This window comes from Ranitomeya variabilis, chromosome 6 (assembly GCF_051348905.1).
Source record: "Ranitomeya variabilis isolate aRanVar5 chromosome 6, aRanVar5.hap1, whole genome shotgun sequence".
In the NCBI taxonomy this organism is placed as follows: domain Eukaryota; kingdom Metazoa; phylum Chordata; class Amphibia; order Anura; family Dendrobatidae; genus Ranitomeya; species Ranitomeya variabilis.
In genome coordinates, this window is record NC_135237.1 from 214,932,436 (window position 1) to 214,957,018 (window position 24,583).

At 45.4% G+C, this 24,583-nt stretch overlaps 1 protein-coding gene across 1 annotated transcript in view; it reads right to left on the minus strand.

Moving 5' to 3' along the window:
- The window catches only part of TGFBR1 (transforming growth factor beta receptor 1), a 185,423-nt gene that overhangs the window by 91,884 nt on the left and 68,956 nt on the right, over positions 1 to 24,583 (minus strand). Inside the window, exon 4 of the mRNA XM_077269426.1 lies at positions 16,181 to 16,411. Coding sequence (XP_077125541.1) covers positions 16,181 to 16,411 — 231 coding nt within the window. The remainder of the gene's footprint in view (positions 1 to 16,180; positions 16,412 to 24,583) is intronic.

Below are 24,583 nucleotides of genomic sequence, written 5' to 3' on the forward strand. Positions count from 1 at the left end.
GAAGGTTTGATTTTCTAAGAAGATGTTCAACTTTTTAAGGTTTATAATGGTTCTGAATGATCCATCCGGTTTTGGAATCAAAAATAAAGGGGAATAGAATCCCCTTCCCTCCTGAAGGAATGGAACTTCCACCCAAACTCCTTTGGATAGAAGATTCATTACTTCCTGCTCTAAAGCCTCCTGTTGTGATTGAGACTTTAAGGAAGTCAATAGAAATGAGTCCGGAGGGACTCGGGCAAATTTTAATTTCAGGCCAGAAGTTATGAGACTATTCGCCCAAATGTTGGAGGTTATTTCTCGCCATTGATTTGAGAAAAAAGACAATCTACCTCCCACAGGTAGATCTGCTCTAACGGGGTTTATCTTCAGTTTTAAAAGGGCGCTTCCCAAAGAATGCACCTCTCTGTTTGGTGTCTCTATTGGCCCAGCGGTCTTGGTTTTTAAAATCCTTCCTTTTTTTTTTTTTTAATACGGGCTTCCGGAATGCTCTCCTATAGGATGGAAAGTAATTATTATTAGGGAAGCCCTTTTTTCTCTCTCCCGCTTTGGTTAGGATCTCGTCCAGTACCAAACAGGTACTCACCCTGACACGGAAGGCCACATAATTTAGATTTTGTCTGGGGATCTCCTTTCCAGCCCTTAAGCCACAGGGCCCTACGTGCTGCATTCGTCAGCCCTGCTGACTTGGCTGCCAATCGTATGGAGTCAGCAGATGAGTCCGCCAAGAAGGCTGTAGCACCTCTAATCAAGGGTATAGAGGATATCAATTTGTCTCTAGAGAGACCGCCTTTTAGCCCTTCCTCCAAGTCATTTAACCAGACTAACATGGACCTAGCAGTGCATGTTACATAGTTATTAAGGTTGAAGGAAGACTGTAAGTCCATCTAGTTCAACCCATAGCCTAACCTAACATGCCCTAACATGTTGATCCAGGGGAAGGCAAAAAAACCCCATGTGGCAAAGAGTAACTCCACCATGGGGAAAAAAATTCCTTCCCGACTCCACATACGGCAATCAGACTAGTTCCCTGGATCAACGCCTTATCAAGGAATCTAGTGTATATACCCTGTAACATTATACTTTTCCAGAAAGGTATCCAGTCCCCTCTTAAATTTAATTAATGAATCACTCATTACAACATCATACGGCAGAGAGTTCCATAGTCTCACTGCTCTTACAGTAAAGAATCCGCGTCTGTTATTATGCTTAAACCTTCTTTCCTCCAGACGTAGAGGATGCCCCCTTGTCCCTGTCTCAGGTCTATGATTAAAAAGATCATCAGAAAGGTCTTTGTACTGTCCCCTCATATATTTATACATTAACATAAGATCACCCCTTAGTCTTCGTTTTTCCAAACTAAATAGCCCCAAGTGTAATAACCTATCTTGGTATTGCAGACCCCCCAGTCCTCTAATAACCTTGGTCGCTCTTCTCTGCACCCGCTCCAGTTCAGCTATGTCTTTCTTATACACCGGAGACCAGAACTGTGCACAGTATTCTAAGTGTGGTCGAACTAGTGACTTGTATAGAGGTAAAATTATGTTCTCCTCATGAGCATCTATGCCTCTTTTAATACATCCCATTATTTTATTTGCCTTTGTAGCAGCTGCCTGACACTGGCCACTGAATATGAGTTTGTCATCCACCCATACACCCAGGTCTTTTTCATTGACGGTTTTGCCCAGAGTTTTAGAATTAAGCACATAGTTATACATCTTATTACTTCTACCCAAGTGCATGACCTTACATTTATCCCCATTAAAGCTCATTTGCCATTTATCAGCCCAAGCTTCTAGTTTACATAAATCATCCTGTAATATAAAATTGTCCTCCCCTGTATTGATTACCCTGCAGAGTTTAGTGTCATCTGCAAATATTGAAATTCTACTCTGAATGCCCCCTACAAGGTCATTAATAAATATGTTAAAAAGAAGAGGGCCCAATACTGACCCCTGTGGTACCCCACTGCTAACCGTGACCCAGTCCGAGTGTGCTCCATTAATAACCACCCTTTGTTTCCTATCCCTGAGCCAGCTCTCAACCCACTTACACATATTTTCCCCTATCCCCATTACTCTCATTTTATGTAACAACCTTTTGTGTGGCACCGTATCAAAAGCTTTGGAAAAGTCCATATATACTACGTCCACTGGGTTCCCTTGGTCCAGTCCGGAACTTACCTCTTCATAGAAGCTGATCAAATTAGTCTGACATGAACGGTCCCTAGTAAACCCGTGCTGATACTGGGTCATGAGGTTATTCCTCTTCAGATACTCCAGCATAGCATCCCTTAGAATGCCCTCCAGGATTTTACCCACAGTAGAGGTTAAACTTACTGGCCTATAATTACCGAGTTCAGTTTTTGCCCCTTTTTTGAATATTGGCACCACATTTGCTATACGCCAGTCCTGTGGTACAGACCCTGTTATTATGGAGTCTTTAAAGATTAAAAATAATGGTCTATCAATGACTGTACTTAGTTCCTGCAGTACTCGAGGGTGTATCCCATCTGGGCCTGGAGATTTGTAAATTTTAGTTATTTTTAGACGCCGCTGTACTTCCTGCTGGGTTAAGCAGGTGACATTTAATGGGGAATTTTTATCACTAGTCATTTTGTCTGCCATGGGATTTTCTTTTGTAAATACTGATGAAAAAAAGTCATTTAGCATATTGGCTTTTTCCTCATCCTCATCCACCATTTCACCCAGACTATTTTTAAGGGGGCCAACACTGTCATTTTTTAGTTTCTTACTATTTATATAGTTAAAGAATATTTTGGGATTATTTTTACTCTCTCTGGCAATGAGTCTCTCTGTCTCAATCTTTGCTGCCTTGATTTGCTTTTTACAGAATGTATTTAATTTTCTGTATTTATTTAATGCCTCCTCACTACCTACTTCCTATAATTCTCTAAATGCTTTCTTTTTGTCCCTTATTGCGCCCCTTACAGCTCTATTTAGCCATATTGGTTTCCTCCTATTTCTAGTATGTTTATTCCCATACGGTATATACTGTGCACAGGTCCTATCCAGGATGCTAATAAATGTCTCCCATTTTGTGTATTTTTGTGTCTCAGGATATCGTCCCAGTTAATTGCACCAAGATCCTCTCTCATCCGTTGGAAATTTGCCCTCCTGAAGGTTAGTGTCCTTGTCACCCCCCTACTACCCATCTTATTAAAGGTTACATGAAAACTTATTATTTTGTGATCACTATTCCCCAAGTGACCCCCAACCCTTATATTTGATATGCGGTCTGGCCTGTTGGTTAATATTAGGTCTAGCAGTGCCCCCCTCCTTGTTGGGTCCTGAACCAGTTGTGAAAGGTAATTGTCTCTCATAGTTGTCAAAAACCGATTACCTTTGCTGGAACTGCAGGTTTCTGTTCCCCAATCTATTTCAGGGTAGTTGAAGTCCCCCATAATAATGACTTCTCCTTGAGTCGCAGCTTCATCTATTTGCTTTACGAGGATATTCTCCATTGCTTCCATTAGTTTTGGAGATTTATAACAAACCCCTATCAGTAATTTATTATTTTTTCCCCCTCCCCTTATCTCCACCCACAGAGACTCTACATTTTCATTAGATTCACCTATATTATCACGCAGGATGGGTTTTAAGGTCGATTTTACATACAGACACACCCCACCCCCTCGCTTATCTGTACGGTCATTTCTGAAAAGGCTATAGCCCTGCAAGTTAACAGCCCAGTCATGGCTCTCATCCAGCCACGTCTCAGATATCCCTACCATGTCATAATTATGCTCCAACAACATTAGTTCTAATTCATCCATTTTGTTGGCGAGGCTTCTGGCATTAGTATACATGCACTTGATGTTACTCTCTGTACCTCTATTCTTTCTTAAATTACTAACTGTTCTAACCCCACCCCCCATGCCACCGCCACCTCCAACTTCCTTATTTGTGCCCAGGTCTCTATCTGCACTATCTTCCCCTCCTATAAAATGAATACCCTCCCCCCCAATCCCTAGTTTAAACACTCCTCCAACCTTCTAACCATTTTCTCCCCCAGCACAGCTGCCCCTTCCCCATTGAGGTGCAGCCCGTCCCTAGCGTAGAGCCTGTAGCCAACTGAGAAGTCGGCCCAGTTCTGCAGGAACCCAAACCCCTCCTTCCTACACCAATTCCTGAGCCACTTATTAACCTCCCTAATCTCCCGTTGCCTCTCTGGCGTGGCACGTGGTACAGGCAGTATTTCGGAAAATACCACGTTGGAGGTCCTTGCTTTCAGCTTGCAGCCTAATTCCCTGAAATCATCTTTAAGGACCTTCCACCTACCTCTAACTTTGTCATTTGTGCCAATGTGCACCATGACCGCTGGGTCCTCACCAGCCCCCCCCAGTAATCTGTCCACCCGATCAGCGATGTGTCGGACTCGAGCGCCAGGTAGGCAGCACACCGTCCGACGATCCCTGTCTTTGTGACAGATTGCCCTATCTGTTCCCCTAATAATTGAGTCCCCCACTACCAGCACCTGTCTGGCCTGCCCTGCTCTCCTTTTTCCCTCCTTACTGGAGCAGTCACTCCTCCGGCTTTCAGAGGACATGCCTGGCTGCAGCAGTGCTACCCCTGTACTGGCACCCCCCTCATCTGCCAACTTAGCGAATTTATTGGGGTGTGCCAGCTCAGGACTAGCCTCCCTGGCACTCTTCCCTCTACCCCGCCTTCTATCTGTCACCCAGCTAACTGCCACACTGTCCTGCAGCTCCATCCTACCATCCCCCTCCTCATCTATCCCATTGAGCGTCTGCTCTGTGAGCAGAAGACTCCTCTCCATATTGTCTATGGATCTCAGTGTTGCCAGCTGCACATTTAGATCCAGTATCTGGGTTTCCAAATGCACAATGTGCTCACATCTCGCACAGCAGTATGCACCCTCGACCGGCTGGTCAAGGACTGCATACATGTGGCAAGATGTACACTGGATGGCATTAACAATTGTGGAGCACATTTCCTAATGGGGATTGCACCACACAGAAACGTTAATTAAAAATAAATACAAAGTATTAATTAAACCAAAAAAAAAAAAAACAGAAACAATTCCTCCTTTGGAAACTCCCTGATTCCAAAGTCACTGAATCACAAGTCACACTTACCGCCGTCCACACTTACGCTCAGGTCACACTCAGCTCGTTCACACTCGCTGTGCTGAAGATTTATAGATTTATTTTTTTTTTCTCTCTATCTCCCCTCAACAGCAATCCACCTTGCTGTTCAGATGCACTTCCAAAAAGGACTTGAGCCCCAAACAGCTGCCCCTTATATCCCCTTAATTATGAGCCCCCACCCTAAGTTAACTCCTTATGAATATAGCTACTCCCAATTCAGCAACTCACTCCAATTCACACAGGTATTTGTTAAAGGCCTTCCAAATACCTCCTCACTGAATCACAAGTCACACTTACCGCCGTTCACACTTACGCTCAGGTCACACTCAGCTCGCTCACACTCGCTGTGCTGAAGATTTATAGATTTATTTTTTTTTTCTCTCTATCTCCCCTCAACAGCAATCCACCTTGCTGTTCAGATGCACTTCCAAAAAAGGAAGTAGCTGATATAGCCGGTCTAAAAGCTCCTGTACAAGACTCCCATGCTCTTTTTAAGAGAGAGTCGGCCTTTCGGTCCAGTGGGTCTTGCAATGAACCCGAATCTTCCACGGGTAGCAAGGATTTTTTGGACGTAGATGCTACCGCTGCATCTACTTTCGGGGCTTTTGACCAAGCTGAGAACTCTTCATCCTTGAAGGGATAACGCCTTTTTGAAGATGGTGGTAATCCCCTTTGCCCCTGGCTTTCCCATTCTTTTTTGACTAAATTTTAACTGCTGCTATTACTGGAAAAGAGGGTCTTTTCCTTTCTGATAGACCAGTAAACATTATGTCCTGCTGCGTTTTAGGATCCTTAGAATCCTCGATGCCCATGGTGTTACATACAGACTTCAGAAGGTTATCAATACTATCTGTGGGAAAGCATGTATCTTGTTCCCCATCTGAGGAAACATTCTTGGGAAACATCTGAATTTCCATCATCCATCTCAGAAGACTGGTCAGATATAGGGAAATCGTACCCCCTCTTATCCTTAGTATGAAGCATCCTGTCTGAACTACGCAGGACTCGTAATTCATCCCTAATCATTTTTCTAATGTCTTCTGATCTTACTGAGGCCTCTTCACGTAAGGTAGAATCAATGCATGAATTACAAAGTCTCCTTTTGTGACTATCCGGAAGGGGCTGGAGACATAACGCACACTGTCTGTGTTTAGTTTTTTCAGTTCTTTTTGCCTAGGGTGTACAGAAGGAGAGGGAACAATAATCAGCTTAATAGGGTAGATACACACTCACCCCAGTGAAGCTATCTGCCAAGGTACCGGCTGACGAGGAGGAGACTGAGGCTCAGGCTGAGGAGTAGCTCGATCCGACCTTTTCTCCTTGGTGCTCTTTCTGGAAGATCCGCTCTGTTTAGAGCAACTGCTGCTGGTACGGCTGCGTGGAGTAGTTGCGGTGACTTCTACAGAAGACATCGCAGGGTCCTGTGCAGATTCCATATTGGACGCCAGAGTATCAGCGCCGGCTGTTGTGAATTCCGTCCTTGGGCTCCCTCCGGTGGTTGTGAATGGTACTTTTGTGAGTTCTGCCCTTGGGCTCCCTCTGGTGGTTTCGAGTGGAACTGCTGCTCCTTGAGTTTAGCTGTAGCAGCTGCTTTCACTGATCGTCTCTCCTGGCTCTGCTATTTAACCTGGCTCTGGTCTTCAGTTCATGCCAGCTGTCAATGTTTCTGGTTTGGGATTCAGATCTCTCCTTGGATTTCTCTGATGGCCTGTCCATTTCAGCAAAAGATAAGTTTTTGCTAGTTCTTTGTTGTCCATTTGCTTTGGACTTTATTGCTCAGCTCATGTTATGTTTCCTTTTGTCCAGCTTGTCATTATGATATATTCAGGCTAGCTGGAAGCTCTGGGGAAGCAGATTTGCCCTTCACACCGTGAGTCGGTGTGGAGATCATTTTTGTAAACTCTGCGTGGATTTTTAGTTTTTAATACTGACGGCACAGTATCCTTTCCTATTCTGTCTATTTAGATTAGTATTGGCCTCCTTTGCTAAAATCTGTTTTCATTTCTGTGTATGTTATTTCCCTCTTCACTCACAGTCAATATTTGTGGGGGGCTATCTTTCCTTTTGGGAGTTTCTCTGAGGCAAGATAGCTTTCTGTTTCCATCTTTAGGGGTAGTTAGTTCTCAGGCTGTGACGAGGTGTCTAGGGAGAGACAGGAACACTCCACGGCTATTTGTAGTGTTGGTGTTAGGATTAGGAACTGCGGTCAGTAAAGATACCACCTCCTCAGAGCTTGTCCCATGTTGCTCTTTAACCACCAGGTCATATCAGTGTTGCTCCTTAACCACCAGGTCATAACAGCCGGCGTCCTTTTCAACATGGGGGCCGCCACCTTCTTCCTGTTAGCCCCTGAAGTGCCCATTGCATCCGGGTAGCGGCCAAACTGTGTGCGACTGCGCAGCCCCTCGGTATTTGCGCAGGCACCATCTCTCCTCCTCGTTCACCCCAGAAGTTCTAGGCATTACTTCCAGGGGGAAATTCACTGGAGCCCCACGCTGTGCGCCCGCTGAGGACAGCGCGACGACACCCCACCTAAGCGCTTGCTCTCTGCAGACCGGCCGGATGAATTTCTGTGAGCCAGACGACCTCTCCGTCCTGGTCTCACAGCATCTGCCAGCAGAGGGGGGAAGCTGAGCCAGGACCCCCGACGCTGCTTCCAGCTCTGGAGCCCTTGCCGTCCTCAAGGTAAACTGCGCAAGCGGCATAAAGGCTAGGTATCCTCTTCTCTCCATGGATTCCCGTAGGAACAGGAAACCAAAACTGTGGGAGCGAGGGGGACCGCCCCTTTTATCTCTCCATAGGTTTTCCTGTTCCTAGGGGCGGATCCCCTCTCTCAGTGGGTGCTGTCAAGGCGAAGAGAAAAATTTATTTTATTTTTTTGTAACCTCTCCTCCCCTCTGTTTGACAATCCAGGAAATCGGTTGTCTTTTCGGAGGGGGGGGGAGGTTGGGGTCGAGGTCAGGAGGGGGCAGGGGCACTCCTTCATATTCACCTCGATTCAGGGAGCGGACTGACCCAGGAAGTAGTGGCACCGCAACTTTCAGGGTCAGAGAGGTCCCTGTATCCAAGGTGCTGCAGCGTCTGTGCATGTTACTTCAGGTTGCTTCCTGACACCATTAAAGTGAATGGTCAAAAAACTGGATCCTGAAAGGATCACGATTTGGATGAAAAACCTGATTTTGCCTGACTTGAAAAAAAAAAAAAAATGTAAGTGTGAAACCAGCGACACTGGATGAGTGCAGCAGCGCGCTACAAATGTCAGTGTGGGTGCACACAATGTGGCTGCACGCTCGCTCTGACGCCTGCTACCTGTCTGCTCATGGCTTCCCTTTGAACACCTTCAGTAAAGAAAAGGGTTGAATGAGCAGACAGCATGTCTATATTACTAGGCCTCTCCTCACTGAAGCAATGGTTAGGTCACCTATTTTAATTTCTAAATGACTTTGAAAAGCTGAAGGTGTTAAAAAAATGCTCAAAAGACTGAAACTGTGCACAGCAAGTGCAGATAATAATTCTTTTAGTGTTTAACCCCTTCCCGCTGCGGCCCTTTTTCGTTTTTGCGTTTTCGTTTTTCGCTCCCCTCCTTCCTAGAGCCAAAACTTTTATTTTTCCGTCAATATGGTCATGTGATGGCTTATTTTTTGCGGGACGAGCTGTACTTTTGAACGACACCATTGGTTTTACCATGTCGTACTAGAAAACGGGAAAAAAATTCCAAGTGATGTGAAATTGCTAAAAAAGTGCAATCCCACACTATTTTTTTGATTGGCTTTTTTGCTAGCTTCACTAAATGCTAAAACTGACCTGATATTATGATTCTCCATGTCATTACGAGTTCATAGACACCCAACATGTCTAGATTATTTTTTATCTAAGTGGTGAAAAAAAAATCAAAACTTTGCTTTAAAAAAAAAAAAAAATAAGTAAAAAAGCGCCATTTTCCGATACCCGTAGCCTCTCCATTTTTCGTGATCTGGGGTCGGGTGAGGGCTTATTTTTTGCGTGCCGAGCTGACGTTTTTAATGATACCACTTTTGTGCAGATACGTACTTTTGATCGCCCGTTATTGCATTTTAATGCAATGTCGCGGCGACCAAAAAAACGGTTTTTACTTACCGGTAATAGGATTTTACAGAGTCCACGACAGCACCCTCAGGAAAGAGGGGATCCGCCCACCATCTGGACAGGAACCTACAGGATTTAAAGGGGCGGTCCCCCTCACCACTCCAGTTTGTGTTTCAGAGTATAAGGGACACCGCCATTGAGTTAGTACACAATCATATATACTTAAACATTACTAAATACCATCACCTTCTAAAGAGTGACAATTAAAGGCACACCTTCCAATAGAGTGCAGGAATCCAGTGATTAACTACGGGGCGGAATGTGCGGGTGCTGTCGTGGACTCTGTAAAATCCTATTATTGGTAAGTAAAAACCGGTTTTCCTATCGCCACGACAGCACCCTTACGAGAGACTTTCAAAGACTAATCACCTGGGAGGGACTACAGCACTAAGTACTGAACGGCCAAAGTCTAAATTGGCCTTAGATGATAGATCAAGACGGTAATGATTATAAAAGGTGGAAGGAGATGACCACGTTGCCGCCTTACATATCACGTCTATGGAGACGTCCGTTTTCTCCGCCCAGGATGAGGCCATAGCTCAAGTGGAGTGGGCCTTGATGCCTTCTGGTGGAATCTGACCTTTGGCAGTATAGGCAAGACATATTACATCTCTGATCCATCTGGCAATAGAACCTTTTGTAACACTCGCACCCTTCCTTGGGTTCTGAAAGGAAACAAACAGAGCCCTAACTCTGCCTCCAAGGTTCTGTTTTGCGCAAGTATTCTAATACTGTTCTTCTAACGTCTAACATATGACATTTCTGCTCTTCTGCTGAAACTGGATTATCACAAAATGATGGTAAATATATTTCCTGACTTCTGTGGAATTTAGAAGCTACCTTTGGCAGATATGCTGGATCCGGTTTCAAAACTATCCTATCCTGAAAGACCATTAGATAAGGAGGGTCTACCGACAATGCTTGCATATCACTCACTCTTCTAGCAGAAGTCAAGGCCACTAGAAGAGCAGTTTTTAAAGTTAAATTTTTAATGGAGACAGAATCTAACGGCTCAAAGAGGGGGTTCTGTTAAAGCATCCAAAACCAAATTTAGATCCCATGGCGGCAATCTAACAATATGAACCGGGTTACTACGTTCAGTAGCTTTAATGAATCTAGATATCCATCTATTTCCCGCCACATTGCTGTTATATAATGCGCTCAGGGCTGATACCTGAACTCTAAGGGTATTTACCGCCAAACCCAATTCTCAGCCCTTCTGTAAGAACTCCAGAATAGCCGGAATTGGAATTTTGTCCGTGAAAGGCTGTTGATAAAAGGCAAGGAATTTTTTCCAGATCTTACAGTAAATTTTAGTAGTGACTTCTTTTCGGCTACTTAAAAGGGTAGATATCAAAGCGTCAGAAAATCCCCTCCTTTTTAATAATTCCCTCTCAAATTCCATGCAGACAAATGCAGAGATTCCACATTGGGATAACGAAATGGACCCTGAGAAAGAAGTTCCGGACTCACGGGCAACACCCAGGGGTCAGTCACTGACATTGCCCTGAGTAAGGAGAACCATGCCCTCCTGGGCCAGAAGGGGCAATTAGGATTACTCTCACCCCCTCCTTCCTGATCTTCCTGAGAACTAGAGGGATCAGACATATTGGGGGAAATGCATATGCTAGAGGGAAATCCCAATGAATCTGAAGGGAATCTATTATACAAGGTTTGTCCGCTACCTGAAGGGATGCAAACTTCCTGGTCTGTCTGTTTTCCCTCGTAGCAAACAGATCTATAACGGGTAACCCCCACAGACCCACTATCAGTTTGAATACTAGCCGATTTAGAGCCCATTCCCCCTGACGCAGAGAATGACGGCTGAGATAATCTGCCTCTGTGTTGTGTTCTCCTCGTATGTGAACCGCTGAAAGAGAGCGAAAATGAGCTTCGGCTATGTCGAGTATGTCTGCGGTGGTGTTCATCAGAGACTTTGACCTTGTCCCTCCCTGATGGTTGAGATATGCTACCACTGTCGTGTTGTCTGACTGGACCCTTACATGCGAGTCCCGCAGGAACGGTAGCCATCTGAGCAGGGTATTTTTTACTGCCGTGAGCTCCTTCCAATTTGAGGACTCTTGGGTCTCTAAGAGAGACCATGCCCTTGAGTCCAAACATCTCCTATGTGAGCTCCCCATCCTATTGGACTGGCATCGGTTGTGACCGTGTTGTCTGGTACTAGTTCCCAATGTACCCCTTTTGCCAAATGTTCCATATTTAGCCACCATTTTAGACTGTTCAGAGTGGTGGTGGATAGCCTGAGTCTTCCGCTTAGGTGACCTTGAAGACTCCTTTCTGTATCCAGGACTTGGGCTTGCAATATCCGAGTGTGGAATTGAGCCCACTGAACGGCCGGTATGCAAGATGTTAATGACCCCAACAGGGACATTGCGTCTCTCAAGGTCAGATCTGGTTTTTTTATCACAGTCCTGACATTGTGTATAATCTTCTGCATCTTTTCTTCTGGAAGAAAACATAGCTGATTCTCTGAATTTAGCAGAATACCCAGGAAAGTCTGATTCGTTGATGGCTCTAGTTTTGACTTCTCTAGATTGACCAGACAACCCAGGTCCTGTAGAGAAGATATTATACAGTTTAGGTGACTTTTACACTGGACAAACGAACTACCCACTACTAGGAAGTCATCCAAGTAGGGTATAACTAATGTATCTTGCTCTCTGATATAGGCCATTACTTCCGCAATGATTTTAGTAAACACCCTTGATGCCATAGATAATCCAAATGGCATTCCCGTAAACTGAAAGTGCCTGAACTGATCGATTAAGCGCACCGCCATTCTGAGGAACCGTTGGTGATGCTTGTGAATGGGCAGATGGTAGTATGCATCTCTTAAATCCAGGACTGTCATATAACACCTGGGAAAAAGAAGTTTAGTCGCCGTTTTAATTGATTCCATCTTAAAGGCATGGTATTGTAGAAATTTGTTCAGCTTTCGTAAATTTATGATGGTTCGAAAGGAACCATCAGGTTTGGAGATTAAAAATAAAGGGAAATAGAACCCTTCCCCCTCCTGATCTTTTGGAACCTCTACAATAACCTCCTTCTGTCTCAACATCTGAACCTCTTTTTCCAGGGCCTTCTGTTGATCTAAGGAACCAGGGGCAGTCAATACATAGTAATCGGAAGGTCTTTCCCGAAACTCTAATTTTAATCCTGACCTAACTATACCCAGAATCCAATTACTGGAAGTTATTCTGGCCCACTGAGTATAGAAATGTCTTAATCTGCCCCCTACTGGAAGATGTGATTTAACGGTAATTTCGCCTACGTCTTGAGGAAGATGATGAGGTATTAAAGTCTGAAATTTTCTTCTTCGGCTCCGTCGGCTCCCAATCTCAGGTTGAGTTGGGTCTCCGGTATGGGAAGCGTTTCTTGAAGGTATTCCTAAAGGTATACTTTAGGAAAACCCTTCTTCCTATCCTCAGCCTTAGCCAGGATGTCATCCAGCACCGGGCCAAATAAGTACTCACCCCTACACGGAATAGTACACAGTTTATCTCTAGCCTGCGCATCCCCTTTCCAGGTCTTAAGCCATAAAGCTCGCCGGGCAGCATTTGAGAGTCCTGCTGATCTGGCTGCAAGTTTCAGGGAGTCCACCGAGGCATCCGCCAAATACGCCACACCTTCCCGAATCTGGGATAGTGAATTCAGCAATTTATCACGAGGTACTTTAGTCTTTAGCTGCTCCTCCAGCTGGGCTACCCAGACCATAACTGATCTGGCAGTGCAGGTACCGGCAATTGCCGGTTTAAATGCCCCTGACGATGCTTCCCAAACTATTTTAAGTAACATGTCTGCTTTTCTATCCGAAGGATCTTTCAGAAGACCTACACCCTCCAGCGGTAAGGTGCCTGATTTAGATGTGGAAGCCATAGCCGCATCCACTTTAGGAACCTTTACCCATTCCGCTAGAACCTTATCATCAAAAGGGTATCTTCTTTTTGCTGACGATGGTAGGAAACCCTTATCCTGCTTATCCCATTCTCGCTTAATAAGGTCCTTCACCGTATCTACTACTGGAAATGACCTACGGTTCCTCTGGCACAACCCTGCAAACATTATATCTTGGGTTGACTTTGGCTCCTTGTTCTCTGCAACCCCCATGGTTGTGCGAACTGCCTTAACCATACGTCCATCCCATCTACTGAAAAACACGGTCTTCCCTCTCATCCAAAGAGGATGGTGATGAGGAACGTGAACATTCACCTTCTTGCAAAGACGGGCTCAATCCAGGTGATACCTCAAATGGATCTCTCATTCAGACTGCCTTTAAGGAAATAATTAATTTCTTCCCTTATGACTGCCCTGAGGTCTGATGCACGAAGGGGAGCCTCTTCTTCTAAGGTCTGACAAATACAAGTTTGGCAGAGCCTTTTTTGATAGCTATCAGGCAAAGGAACTGCACATAAAGCACATTGCTTATGTTTGGATTTAGCCGTCTTTTTGGCCTATAACAAAGCACAAGAAAAAATGGACCATATCAGCTACTAGGTGCTTCCAGATAACACTCACCAAGGCTGAACTGGGTAGTACTGGTCTCTGAGGAGGAGAATCCATACGTGACGTTGAGGCACCTGCATGCTGCTGCCCCCGTACCACACTGCTGCTGCTTCTGGAGCGGCTGCTGTCAACTCTTCTTGCACTGGTCAGGCACCTCCACCTGAAGGTGCTCTGTGTCCGCAACCGAGGACATTTCTGCCGCACATTGTCTCGCAGCCTCCGTTGTTTAATACTAGCAGCCACGCCTCCTCTCCCAGCAACCCCCGGAAGTCCTACCTTCCACTTCCGGGTCATGTGCTTGAAGAAACGCCGAGCCGGCACCGCGCTCATGCGACCCAGGGCGGCACTGCCCGACCCCTGGGATCGCATCACCGTAGGGCCAGACGAGGAGGGGTCTGAAAAAGAACACCCCCCACGCTGCTTCCAAAGTCCCCGATTCTGCCGTTCCCGTGGATACCGCGCAGAGGCCTGGTGGACCTGGGTAAGAGACCTGCAGTCTCCTGCCATCCGGACAGGAACCCAAACTGGAGTGGTGAGGGGGAACGCCCATTTAAATCCTGTAGGTTCCTGTTCAGATGGTGGGCGGATCCCCTCTCTCGTAAGGGTGCTGTCATGGCGATAGGAAAAATGTAATTCTGGCGATTTGAATTTTTTTCTCACTATGCCATTTAGTGATCAGGTTAATGTTTTTTTTTATTGATAGATCGGGCAATTCTGAACGCGGCGATACCAAATATGTGTAGGTTTGGTTTTTTTTTTATTTTGGATGGGGCGAAAGGGGGGTGATTTAAACTTATATATTTTTTTATTTTTTTCATATTTCTAAAAACATTTTTTTTATTTTTTTTAACTTTTGCCATGCTTCAATAGCCTCCATGGGAGGCTAGAAGCTGGCATAGCCTGATCGGCTCTGCTACATAGCAGCGATCATCAGATCACTGCTATTTTTTCTGAAATGCAGGCTTGCTATGAGCGCCGACCACAGGGGGGTGCTCACAGCAGGCTAGCATCAGTAACCATAGAGGTCTCAAGGACCTCTATGGTTACCATCCTGACGCATCGCCGACCCCCGATCATGTGACAGGGGTCGGCAATGCGCTCATTTCCGGCCGCGCGTCCGGAAGCGCCGATTAAATGCCGCTGTCAGTGTTTGACAGCGGCATTTAACAGGTTAATAGCGGCGGGTGAATCGCGATTTCACCCGCAGCTATTGCGCGCACATGTCAGCTATACAAAAAGGCTGACATGTCGCGACTTTGATGTGGGCTCACCGCAGGAGCCAACATCAAAGCAGGGGACCCGACATGCGCCGTACTAGTACGGGGCATGTTGGGAAGGGGTTAATTAGCTCTTTTTAAAGCATTTTATAGAGTACATCTGCCTTAAATAGATGTCGAGTGCACAGACTCAGTGTGTGACGTCAGTAAGGGGCGCGACCACGAAAAGTGCCTAAGGCAGCATGAAGGCCAAATACGGCCCTGGCTCCGGGGAAAGAGTGCCGACACCAATGGAACAGTGTTGGCACGGGAGGAGAGTATATGCTTTATTGTGTTATCAGGGCCAAGAGAGGGGTATGAGAATAAAGTTGTCCAAGTAGAGGACAACTTTTTTAATGTTGAAACAAAGTACAGGCGCTCAGTGCTTCATGGCGGGGCCAGTCATTTATATACACCTCCCTACCAGCTTGGTTTCCCTCTAGATCCACCCTTCTCCGGCTTTATGAAGCCACAGTTGTCAATCGAGTAAGTGGGAAGGTTGGAGATAGAGGGTCAACAAACAGGTGTCAAGTTGTATTTAAATGATTGGCCCCACAGTGAAGCACCAAGCGGTGGAACTTGGTCAGCAAGGCATGACTGTTCAAACTGGTTTCACATTTGCATTTGTGTAAGCAGCATTTCATCCGCATGCGTCCAGCGTACATATCTTTAACATGGTGTACGCAGGGACATGCGTTTGTATGCGTTCACCTGCGGATGCGTACACATGGATCGTTTCTCGGTGTGCGGCAGGGTCCACCTAATGCAACATGTTGCATTTTTTGAAGCGTTAAAAATTCGTCAAATACGCGCAGGCATAAACATGCGGATGAGTGCATTAATAAAAACGCATTAATGTCTATGGGAACACATACTGCATGTCCAGGAACCGATTGAGACACGTCCTCCTGGAAATATCGAACGGATGCGCATAAAAAACGCAAACACAGGCAAAAAACGCATACAAAAGCATGCACACACAGTTTTTTTTGCAGTCATGCGTAAGTTGATGCAGATAAACGCTGCATTAGCATGCTTTGCGGTTGATACGCTGCACACATAGATGCAAATGTGAAACTAGCCCAAGCCCCTTTAACCACTTGTTTCATCTATCCTTTTATTATATATAGTAACGAAGTTTACAGACCTTTGTTGTCTGCCGCAATAAAGCCAAGGATATTTTCATGACGTAGCATCACAGTTTGGTAGATTTCGGCCTCGCGGAACCATGAGCGCTCTTCTCTTGAGGAAAAAATTTTCACTGCTACTTCTTCACCTCTCCACTTTCCACGCCATACTTCTCCAAAGCGACCTTTTCCAATACTCTCTTGCAAAACGATTGTTCGGGCAATAGTTCTTTGCACAAGTAGTGGCAGACCTGGCATTAAAAAAATCAATGTCACATTACAAACCAGTCGCGCTGATTCTTATAATAAAATGCACCTTGGTCTGGGTTCAAATGGAAGATTATGGTAAGTCAAGGTTGGGTGAATTTTTTCAAAGCACATACAAGTTAGGTTAAGAGGAAAGAAAGAAAGAAAGAAAGAAAGAAAGAAAGAAAGAAAGAAAGAAAGAAAGAAAGAAAGAAAGAAAGAAAGAAAGAAAGAAAGAAAGAAAGAAAGAAAGAAAGAAAGAAAGAAAGAAAGAAAGAAAGAAAGAAAGAAAGAAAGATGAATCAGCACGACAGACTTTAATTTACATATTCAGTCTCTACCTACTTCCACAGTTTTTCACCCAGATGTGTGTCTGCCTACAGCTTTTTCCTATCTATACACACTGCTTAAAAAAATAAAAAGGGAACACATGCAACAGAATATAACTCCAAGTAAAACAAACTTCTGTGAAATCAAACTGTCCACTTAGGAAGCAACACTGATTGACATTGACATTTTCACATGCTGTTGTGCAAATGGAATAGACAACAGATGGAAGTTATTGGCAATTATCAAGACACTCAATAAAGGAGTGGTTCTGCAGGTGGGGACCACAGACCACATATCAGTACCAATGCTTTCTAGCTGACGTTTTGGTCACTTTTGAATGTTGGTTGTGCTATCACACTCGGGGTAGCATGAGAAGGACTCTACAACCCACACAAGTGGCTCAGGTAGTGCAGCTAATCCAGGAGGGCACATCAATGAGAGCTGTGGCAAGAAGGTTTGCTGTGTCTGTCAGCGAAGTGTCCAGAGGCTGGAGGCGCTACCAAGAGACAGGCCAGTACATCAGGAGACGTGGAGGGGGCCATAGAAGGGCAACAACCCAGCAGCAGGACCGCTACCTCAGCCTTTGTGCAAGGAGGAACAGGAGGAGTACTGCAGGAGCCCTGCAAAATGACCTCTAGCAGGCCACAAATGTGCATGTGTCTGAACAAACTGTAAGAAACCGACTATGCGGATGGTCTGAGTGCCCGACGTACACAGATGGGGTTGTGCTCACAGCCCAACACCGTGCAGGACGCTTGGCATTTGCCACAGAACACCAGGATTGGCAAATTTGCCACTGGCGCCCTGTGCTCTTCACAGATTATTATTATTAATTTATTTATATAGCACCATTAATTCCATGGTGCTGTACATTAGACGGGGTTACATCAAAATACAAATATCACTTACAGTAAACAAAACTAACAATGACAGACTGGTACAGAGGGAAGAGGACCCTGCCCTTGCGGGCTTATATTCTACAGGATTATGGGGAAGGAGACAGTAGGTCAGGGGTTGCAGTAGCTCCCATGGTGTTGAGGTGGCCATGTGGTCATTACAGGCTGTAAGCTTCTTTGAAGAGGTGGGTTTTCAGGTTTTTTTTGAAGGATCCAAATGTGGTGGATAACCGGATGTGTTGGGGCACAGAATTCCAGAGGATGGGGGATATTCGGGAGAAGTCTTGGTGGCGATTGGGTGAGGAGCGAATAAGCGTGCAGGAGAGAAGATGGTCTTGAGAAAACCGGTGATTACGTGAGGGAAGATATTGAGAGATTAGTTTGGAAATATATAGAGTGGAAGGTCCTTAAAGATGATTTCAGGGAATTAGGCTGCAAGCTGAAAGCAAGGACCTCCAACGTGGTATTTTCCGAAATACTGCCGGTACCAAAGAGAGGCAATGGGAGATTAGGGAGGTTAATAAGTGGCTCAGGAATTGGTGTAGGAAGGAGGGGTTTGGGTTCATACAGAACTGGGCCTACTTTTCAGTTGGCTACAGGTTCTACTCTAGGGACGGGCTGCACCTCAATGGGGAAGGTGCAGTTGTTCTGGGGGAGAAAATGGCTAGAAGGTTGGAGGAGGGCTTAAACTAGGGATGGGGGGGGGAGGGTATTCATTTTATAGGCGGGGAAGATAATGCAGATAGAGACCTGGGCACAAAAAAGGACGTTGGGGGTGGCGGTGGCATGGGGGGTGGGGTTAGAACAATTATAATTTGTAAAGCGCTGCGGAATATGTTGGCGCTATATAAATAAAAATTATTATTATTATTAATAATTTAGGAAAGAATAGAGGTACAGAGAGATACATAAAGTGCATGTATACTAATGCCAGAAGCCTCGCCAACAAAATCGACGAATTAGAATTAATGTTGTTGGAGCATAATTATGACATGGTGGGGATATCTGAGACATGGCTGGATGAGAGCCATGACTGGGCTGTTAACTTGCAGGGCTATAGTCTGTTCAGAAATGGCCTAACGGATAAGCGAGGGGGAGGTGTGTGTCTATATGTAAAATCATCCTTAAAACCCATCCTGCGTGATAATATAGGTGAATCTAATGAAAATGCAGAGTCCCTGTGGGTGGAGATAAGGGGAGGGAAAAAAAAAATAAAATTACTACTGGGGGTTAGTTATAAGTCTTTAAAAATAATGGAAGCAAAGGAGAGGATCCTCGTAAAGCAAATAGATGAATCTGCGACTCAAGAAGAAGTCATTATTATGGGGGACTTCAACTACCCTGAAATAGATTGGGGAACAGAAAATAGAATTATTCTTACCGTTAATTCCATTTCTAAGAGCCTTCCACGACAGCCCAGGAGGTTGTCTCCATACCCTAATGGGGGACAGGAAGCACAAGAGGTTAAAAACGCCTCCCACTTCACATTAACCAGTGACTTACAACTGACCCATAGCACCGGTTACCTTTTAGGTTCTCAGAAAAATATCCAAGAACATCGGGAGGGAATTAATGCTGTCGTGGAAGGCTCCTAGAAACCGAATTAACGGTAAGAATAATTCTATTTTCTCTAGTTGCCTTCCACAACAGCCCAGGAGGAATGCCAACCAATTCTGTATTTAGGGAGGGACCACAGCCTGAAGAACTTTCCGTCCAAAGACTAGATCCCGGTTGGACCAGAAGTCCAATCTATAATGCTTAGTAAAGGTGTGTAGAGAAGACCATGTTGCAACCCTGCAAATCTGCTCCATGGAAGCACCAGCCCTTTCAGCCCAAGAGACGGAGGTAGATCTGGTGGAATGAGCCTTTAGGCCAGCAGGAACCGCAATATTCTGAGCTAGATACGCCTCAGTAATGGCCTTTTTTATCCAGTTGGCAATGGTACTCTTCGCTACTTTCTTGCCCTTGTTTCGGCCAGATAAATGAACGAAGAGATTTTGGTCAATTCTGAAGGATTTAGTTTGTTCCAAATAGTGTAATACTATACGACGTACATCCAAGGTATGGAATCTGTGTTCTTCCGGACTTGTAGGATTGTGACAGAACGATGGAAGGACTATGTCCTGTGATCGGTGAAATTCTGACACTACTTTCGGAAGAAAACATGGATCTGGTCGGAACACAATGGAATCGTCCCTTATGCTAAGATAAGGTTCTCTAATTGAGAGGGCTTGTATTTCCCCCACTCGTCTTGCAGTAGAAATGGCAACTAAGAAGGCAGTTTTGCAGGACAGGAGCTGTGAGGAACAAGATGATAATGGCTCAAATGGAGGAGCCGTAAGGCCCTTTAGGACTATATTTAAGTCCCATGATGGTACAAAGATTTGTTGTTTTGGACAATGTCTTGATGCTGAGACTATAAAGCTTTTTATCCAACGATGACCTGCAAGGTCTTGGTCAAAGACAGAACTCAAAGCTGATACTTGAACTTTTAATGTACTCTGCTTCAACCCCAACTCTAATCCTTTTTGTAGAAAGTCTAATATTTGTGAGATATTAGGGTGGAAGGGGTCAGGATTATGAGGATGACACCACGAGGAGAATCTTTTCCAAATTTTGCTATATATAGCGTTGGTGACAGGTTTTCTGGATTTTTGTAAAGTAGAAATCACTGACTCTGAAAGTCCTTTAGCTCTTAATACCTGGGCTACAATAGCCAGGCTGCCAGCTTGAATTTTTGGGGGTTCGGATGAAAAAAGGGACCCTGGAGGAGAAGATCCTCTGATGCTTGTAGAGAAACTGGACCATCCACTTGTAATTCTCTGATGAGGTGGTACCAGCTCCTCTTCGGCCATGCCGGAGCTACCAGGATAGTTGGGACTTGATCGTCTCGGATCTTCCGAAGGGTCCTTGCAAGCAACATTATTGGAGGAAACACGTATGCTAGCCGGAATCTCCATGTATGAGCAAAGGCGTCTACTCCCTGAGACTTGTCTCTGGGGTCTACAGAGAAGTAGTTCTCGACCTGAGCATTCTGACTTGAAGCTAAGAAATTTATGTCTAGAAGGCCCCATCTGTTCGTCAACATCCTGAAAACATCTGTCTTCAGGCTCCATTCTCCTGGTTGTAAGTCGTGACGACTTAGGAGATCTGCTTGAACATTTACTGACCCTTTGAGGTGTATTGCTGATAGTGAGAGGAGTTGTTTCTCTGCCCAGCAAAAAATTCTGCTTGATACTACTTTCAAGTGGTTGAACTTTGGACTCCCCTGGTGTTTGAGATGCGTTACAGTCGTTATATTGTCCGAGTACACTCTGACATGACCTACAATTAGACTGTTGGCGGCTAGAAGGGCCTTCTCCACTGCCATCAATTCTCTGAGATTGGAAGAACTGGAGCTTTCTTTTCGATTCCAGTGACCCTGGAATGGGACCTGCAACACAACCGCACCCCAGCCTTTTAGAATGGTATCTGTTGTCACTGTCACCAGAGGATTTTGTATCCAGTCCACCCCTATTAGCAGGTTTGTTTGTATCACCCACCAGGTTAACGAGGCCTTTACCTTCCCTGGAGTGTATACTCTTCTGTTTAGGAAATTTGGATTTCCATTCCAGTTTTCCAGAATATGTGCCTGCAGAACTCTGGAATGGGCCTGAGCCCCCTGGACTGATTGTATGCAGGCCGTCATCGACCCCAGAAGAGACATTGCTGTCCGCAGAGTAGGGGGACCTTTGTTTTTTGAAGTCTAGGACCTTGGATATCAGGTTCTTCCGGTGCTCTTCTGGTAGAAAGGATTTTTGATTTTCCGAGTCCAATAGGACCCCAAAAATTTTTATCACTCTTGATGGTAATAGATGAGACTTCTTTAGATTGGGTATCCAACCTAAAAGTCGTAAGATGTTCAGAGTTCTGGCAATCCTCTGAGAATTTCGGCGGAAGGACCGATGATTAGAAGGTCATCCAAGTAAGGTACTATGGCGACGTCTTGGTTTTTGATATGAGATACAGCTTCCGCCATGACTCTGGAAAAAACCCTTGGGGCTGAGGAGATCCCGAAGGGGAGAACATTGTATTGAAAATGTAGAATCTTGTGATTCAACTGGACCGCAAATCTTAGATATCTCCTGTGACGAGGATGTATCGGAATATGGAAATAGGCATCTTTGAGGTCTATTGTTGCCATATAAGAATGAGGAGCTATCAGAGGAATGGCTGATTTTACTGACTCCATTTTGAATTTGCGGTAAGTAATGTATTGGTTGAGAGCTTTTAAATTTATTATGATCCGGGCTTGTCCGGAAGGCTTTTTTTACCATAAATATGGGGGAGTAATGCCCTTTTCCCTGTTCGTTTACCGGGACCATTGAAATAGCTCTCGAGGTCATCAGATCTTGTAAACCTGACATCATTAACTTCTGAGTCTCCCGAGATGATGGGGAGGTGACTCTTAGGATCCTAGGAGGAGGCGCCTCGAACTCTATAAGAAGACCCTGTTGGATAACACTTACGACCCAAGGGCTGTTGGAGATATTCTGCCAACTGAACGAAGTTCGAAAGCCTCCCCCCCACCGGATCGGAGTCATTGTTTTTCTTGCTGTGGCTGCTGGGGAATAAGGATATTTTTGGGTTTTCCCTTGGCATAACTCCACCTACCGGATTTTCCTTTTCCCTTTACCTGGGAGGGCTGAGACTGGGAAGCCCGAAAAAAAACGCTTCCTGGGAGGAGAGGTTCAGGAAGAGTCTTTTTCCTGTCCGTGGCTTTTTCCAGGATGTCATCTAATGAGGGCCCGAACACAGTCACCCTTAAAGGGAATGGAACACAGCTTTATTTTTGAAGTGACATCTCCACTCCACATCTTTAGCCAGAGAGCTCTTCTGGATGAATTTGTCTGGACTAAAGATCTGGCGGCTACACGGATGGATTCCAGTGAGGCGTCTGCAAGAAATCCAGTTGCTCTATGTAAAATAGGCAAGGAGTCCAATACTTCATCTCTCGGAGTACCCTGAGAGATGTGGTTTTCTAATTCTTCCATCCAGCGGAAGACAGGGAGGGCTACACAGGTGGATGCAATATTGAACCTGAGGGCTGAAGTGGAAGTTTCCCAGGATTTTTTGAGTAGGCTTTCAATTGTCTTATCTAAGGGATCTTTTAACTGGGAGGAGTCTTCGAACGGCAGGGCAGTCTTTTTTGCCACTCTAGCCACCTGAACATCTATTTTTGGGATGTTCCATTTAATTGAATCCTCATCCAGAGGAAACCGATGTTTAAAGTCTGACGGGGTGGTTAGCCGTTTCTCAGGAAGTTCCCACCCATTATTGATCATATCAATGATACTTTTGTTTACGGGAAAACCAGGTTGTTTATCAGTATGTATGCCGAATAACATCCTGTATAGACTGAGGAACGGGTTCCTCCTTTAGCCCCATAGTATTCCTCACTGCGGACACCAATTCCTCAATATATTCAGAGGATAAAAGGTATTTTTTGATTTCAGAAGTTTTATGAGGTAGGACATCTTTCCATTTAACTGAAGATGACGCATAAGAGCCCTCAGATTCTGAATCAGAATATTTCTGTATCTTCCTCTTCTTGGGAAGTGATGGACCAGGTGAGGGTGGTGGTGGCGGTGGAGGGGCAAGCGTGGCTAAAGAGGTCTGAACCTCCTGTCTAACCAAGGAATGTATCTCTTCAATTAGTGAAGGATGTTCAGCCCGGATTATTTTGTCCGTACAGGGTTGGCACAATTTTTTCTCCCATTTTAAGGGCAGTTTTCCATTACAAGTAGCACATTTGCGCTTAGTAGTAGCTTTATGGCCAGGCTTGTCTCCCTGAAATGAGAGAGGAAGCAGTATGAGAAGGTACACTAAAATCTACCTTTAAATGGGACCCGTCCCTGCCACACTTACTGGGGCTTGGGGAGCGCTGGGCTCTGCAGTTGCAGGGCAAGACGTATCCATGCTGAGCAGGCTTACCTGAGACGTCTTCTGCAGCTTATATAGAAAATAATGCTGCCCCAGCGCGTGGCAATTAGCCGCCCCTCCCCCTCCGCAATCCCAGGCAGGCGTGCGAGGATGCAGCGTGCCTCACACGCCGTTCGGAGGTCCATCCCAGACAGAGTAACGCTCCTTCACACAGGAGCGCCGACCCAGAAGTGAAGCGTCACGTGAGTTCCGGGTCGCTGAACAGCGCGCACCGGAGGGGGAGACGCCGGAGAGCTCAGGGAGGCCTCCGGGATGGGATCACCGGCACGCTTTACCCCCGCAAGGGGACGCAGGAGGACCGGGAATGCGGTCTCAGAATCCGAAGAGACGGGAGCATAACGGAGGAGGGAGGCCTGGGGGGCCTCGCACCAAGAACCTCTCCATGCCCCATGGGGAACAGGAAAGACACTGGTTAATGGGAGGTGGGAGGGGTTTTAACCTCTTGTGCTTCCTGTCCCCCATTAGGGTATGGAGACAACCTCCTGGGCTGTCGTGGAAGGCAACTAGAGAAACCTGCAGTTCCAGCAAAGGTAATCGGTTTTTGACAACTATGAGAGACAATTACCTTTCACAACTGGTTCAGGACCCAACAAGAAGGGGGGCACTGCTAGACCTAATATTAACCAACAGTCCAGACCACATAGCAAATATAAGGGTTGGGGGTCACTTGGGGAATAGTGATCACAAAATAATAAGTTTTCATGTATCCCTTAATAAGATGTGTAGTAGAGGGGTTACAAGGACACTAAACTTCAGGAAGGCAAATTTCCAACGGATGAGAGATGATCTTAGTGCAATTAACTGGGACGATATCCTGAGACATAAAAATACACAAAGAAAATGAATGGGAGACGTTTATTAGCATCCTGAATAGGACCTGTGCACAGTGTATACCGTATGGGAATAAACATACTAGAAATAGGAGGAAACCAATATGGCTAAATAGAGCTGTAAGGGGTGCAATAAGTG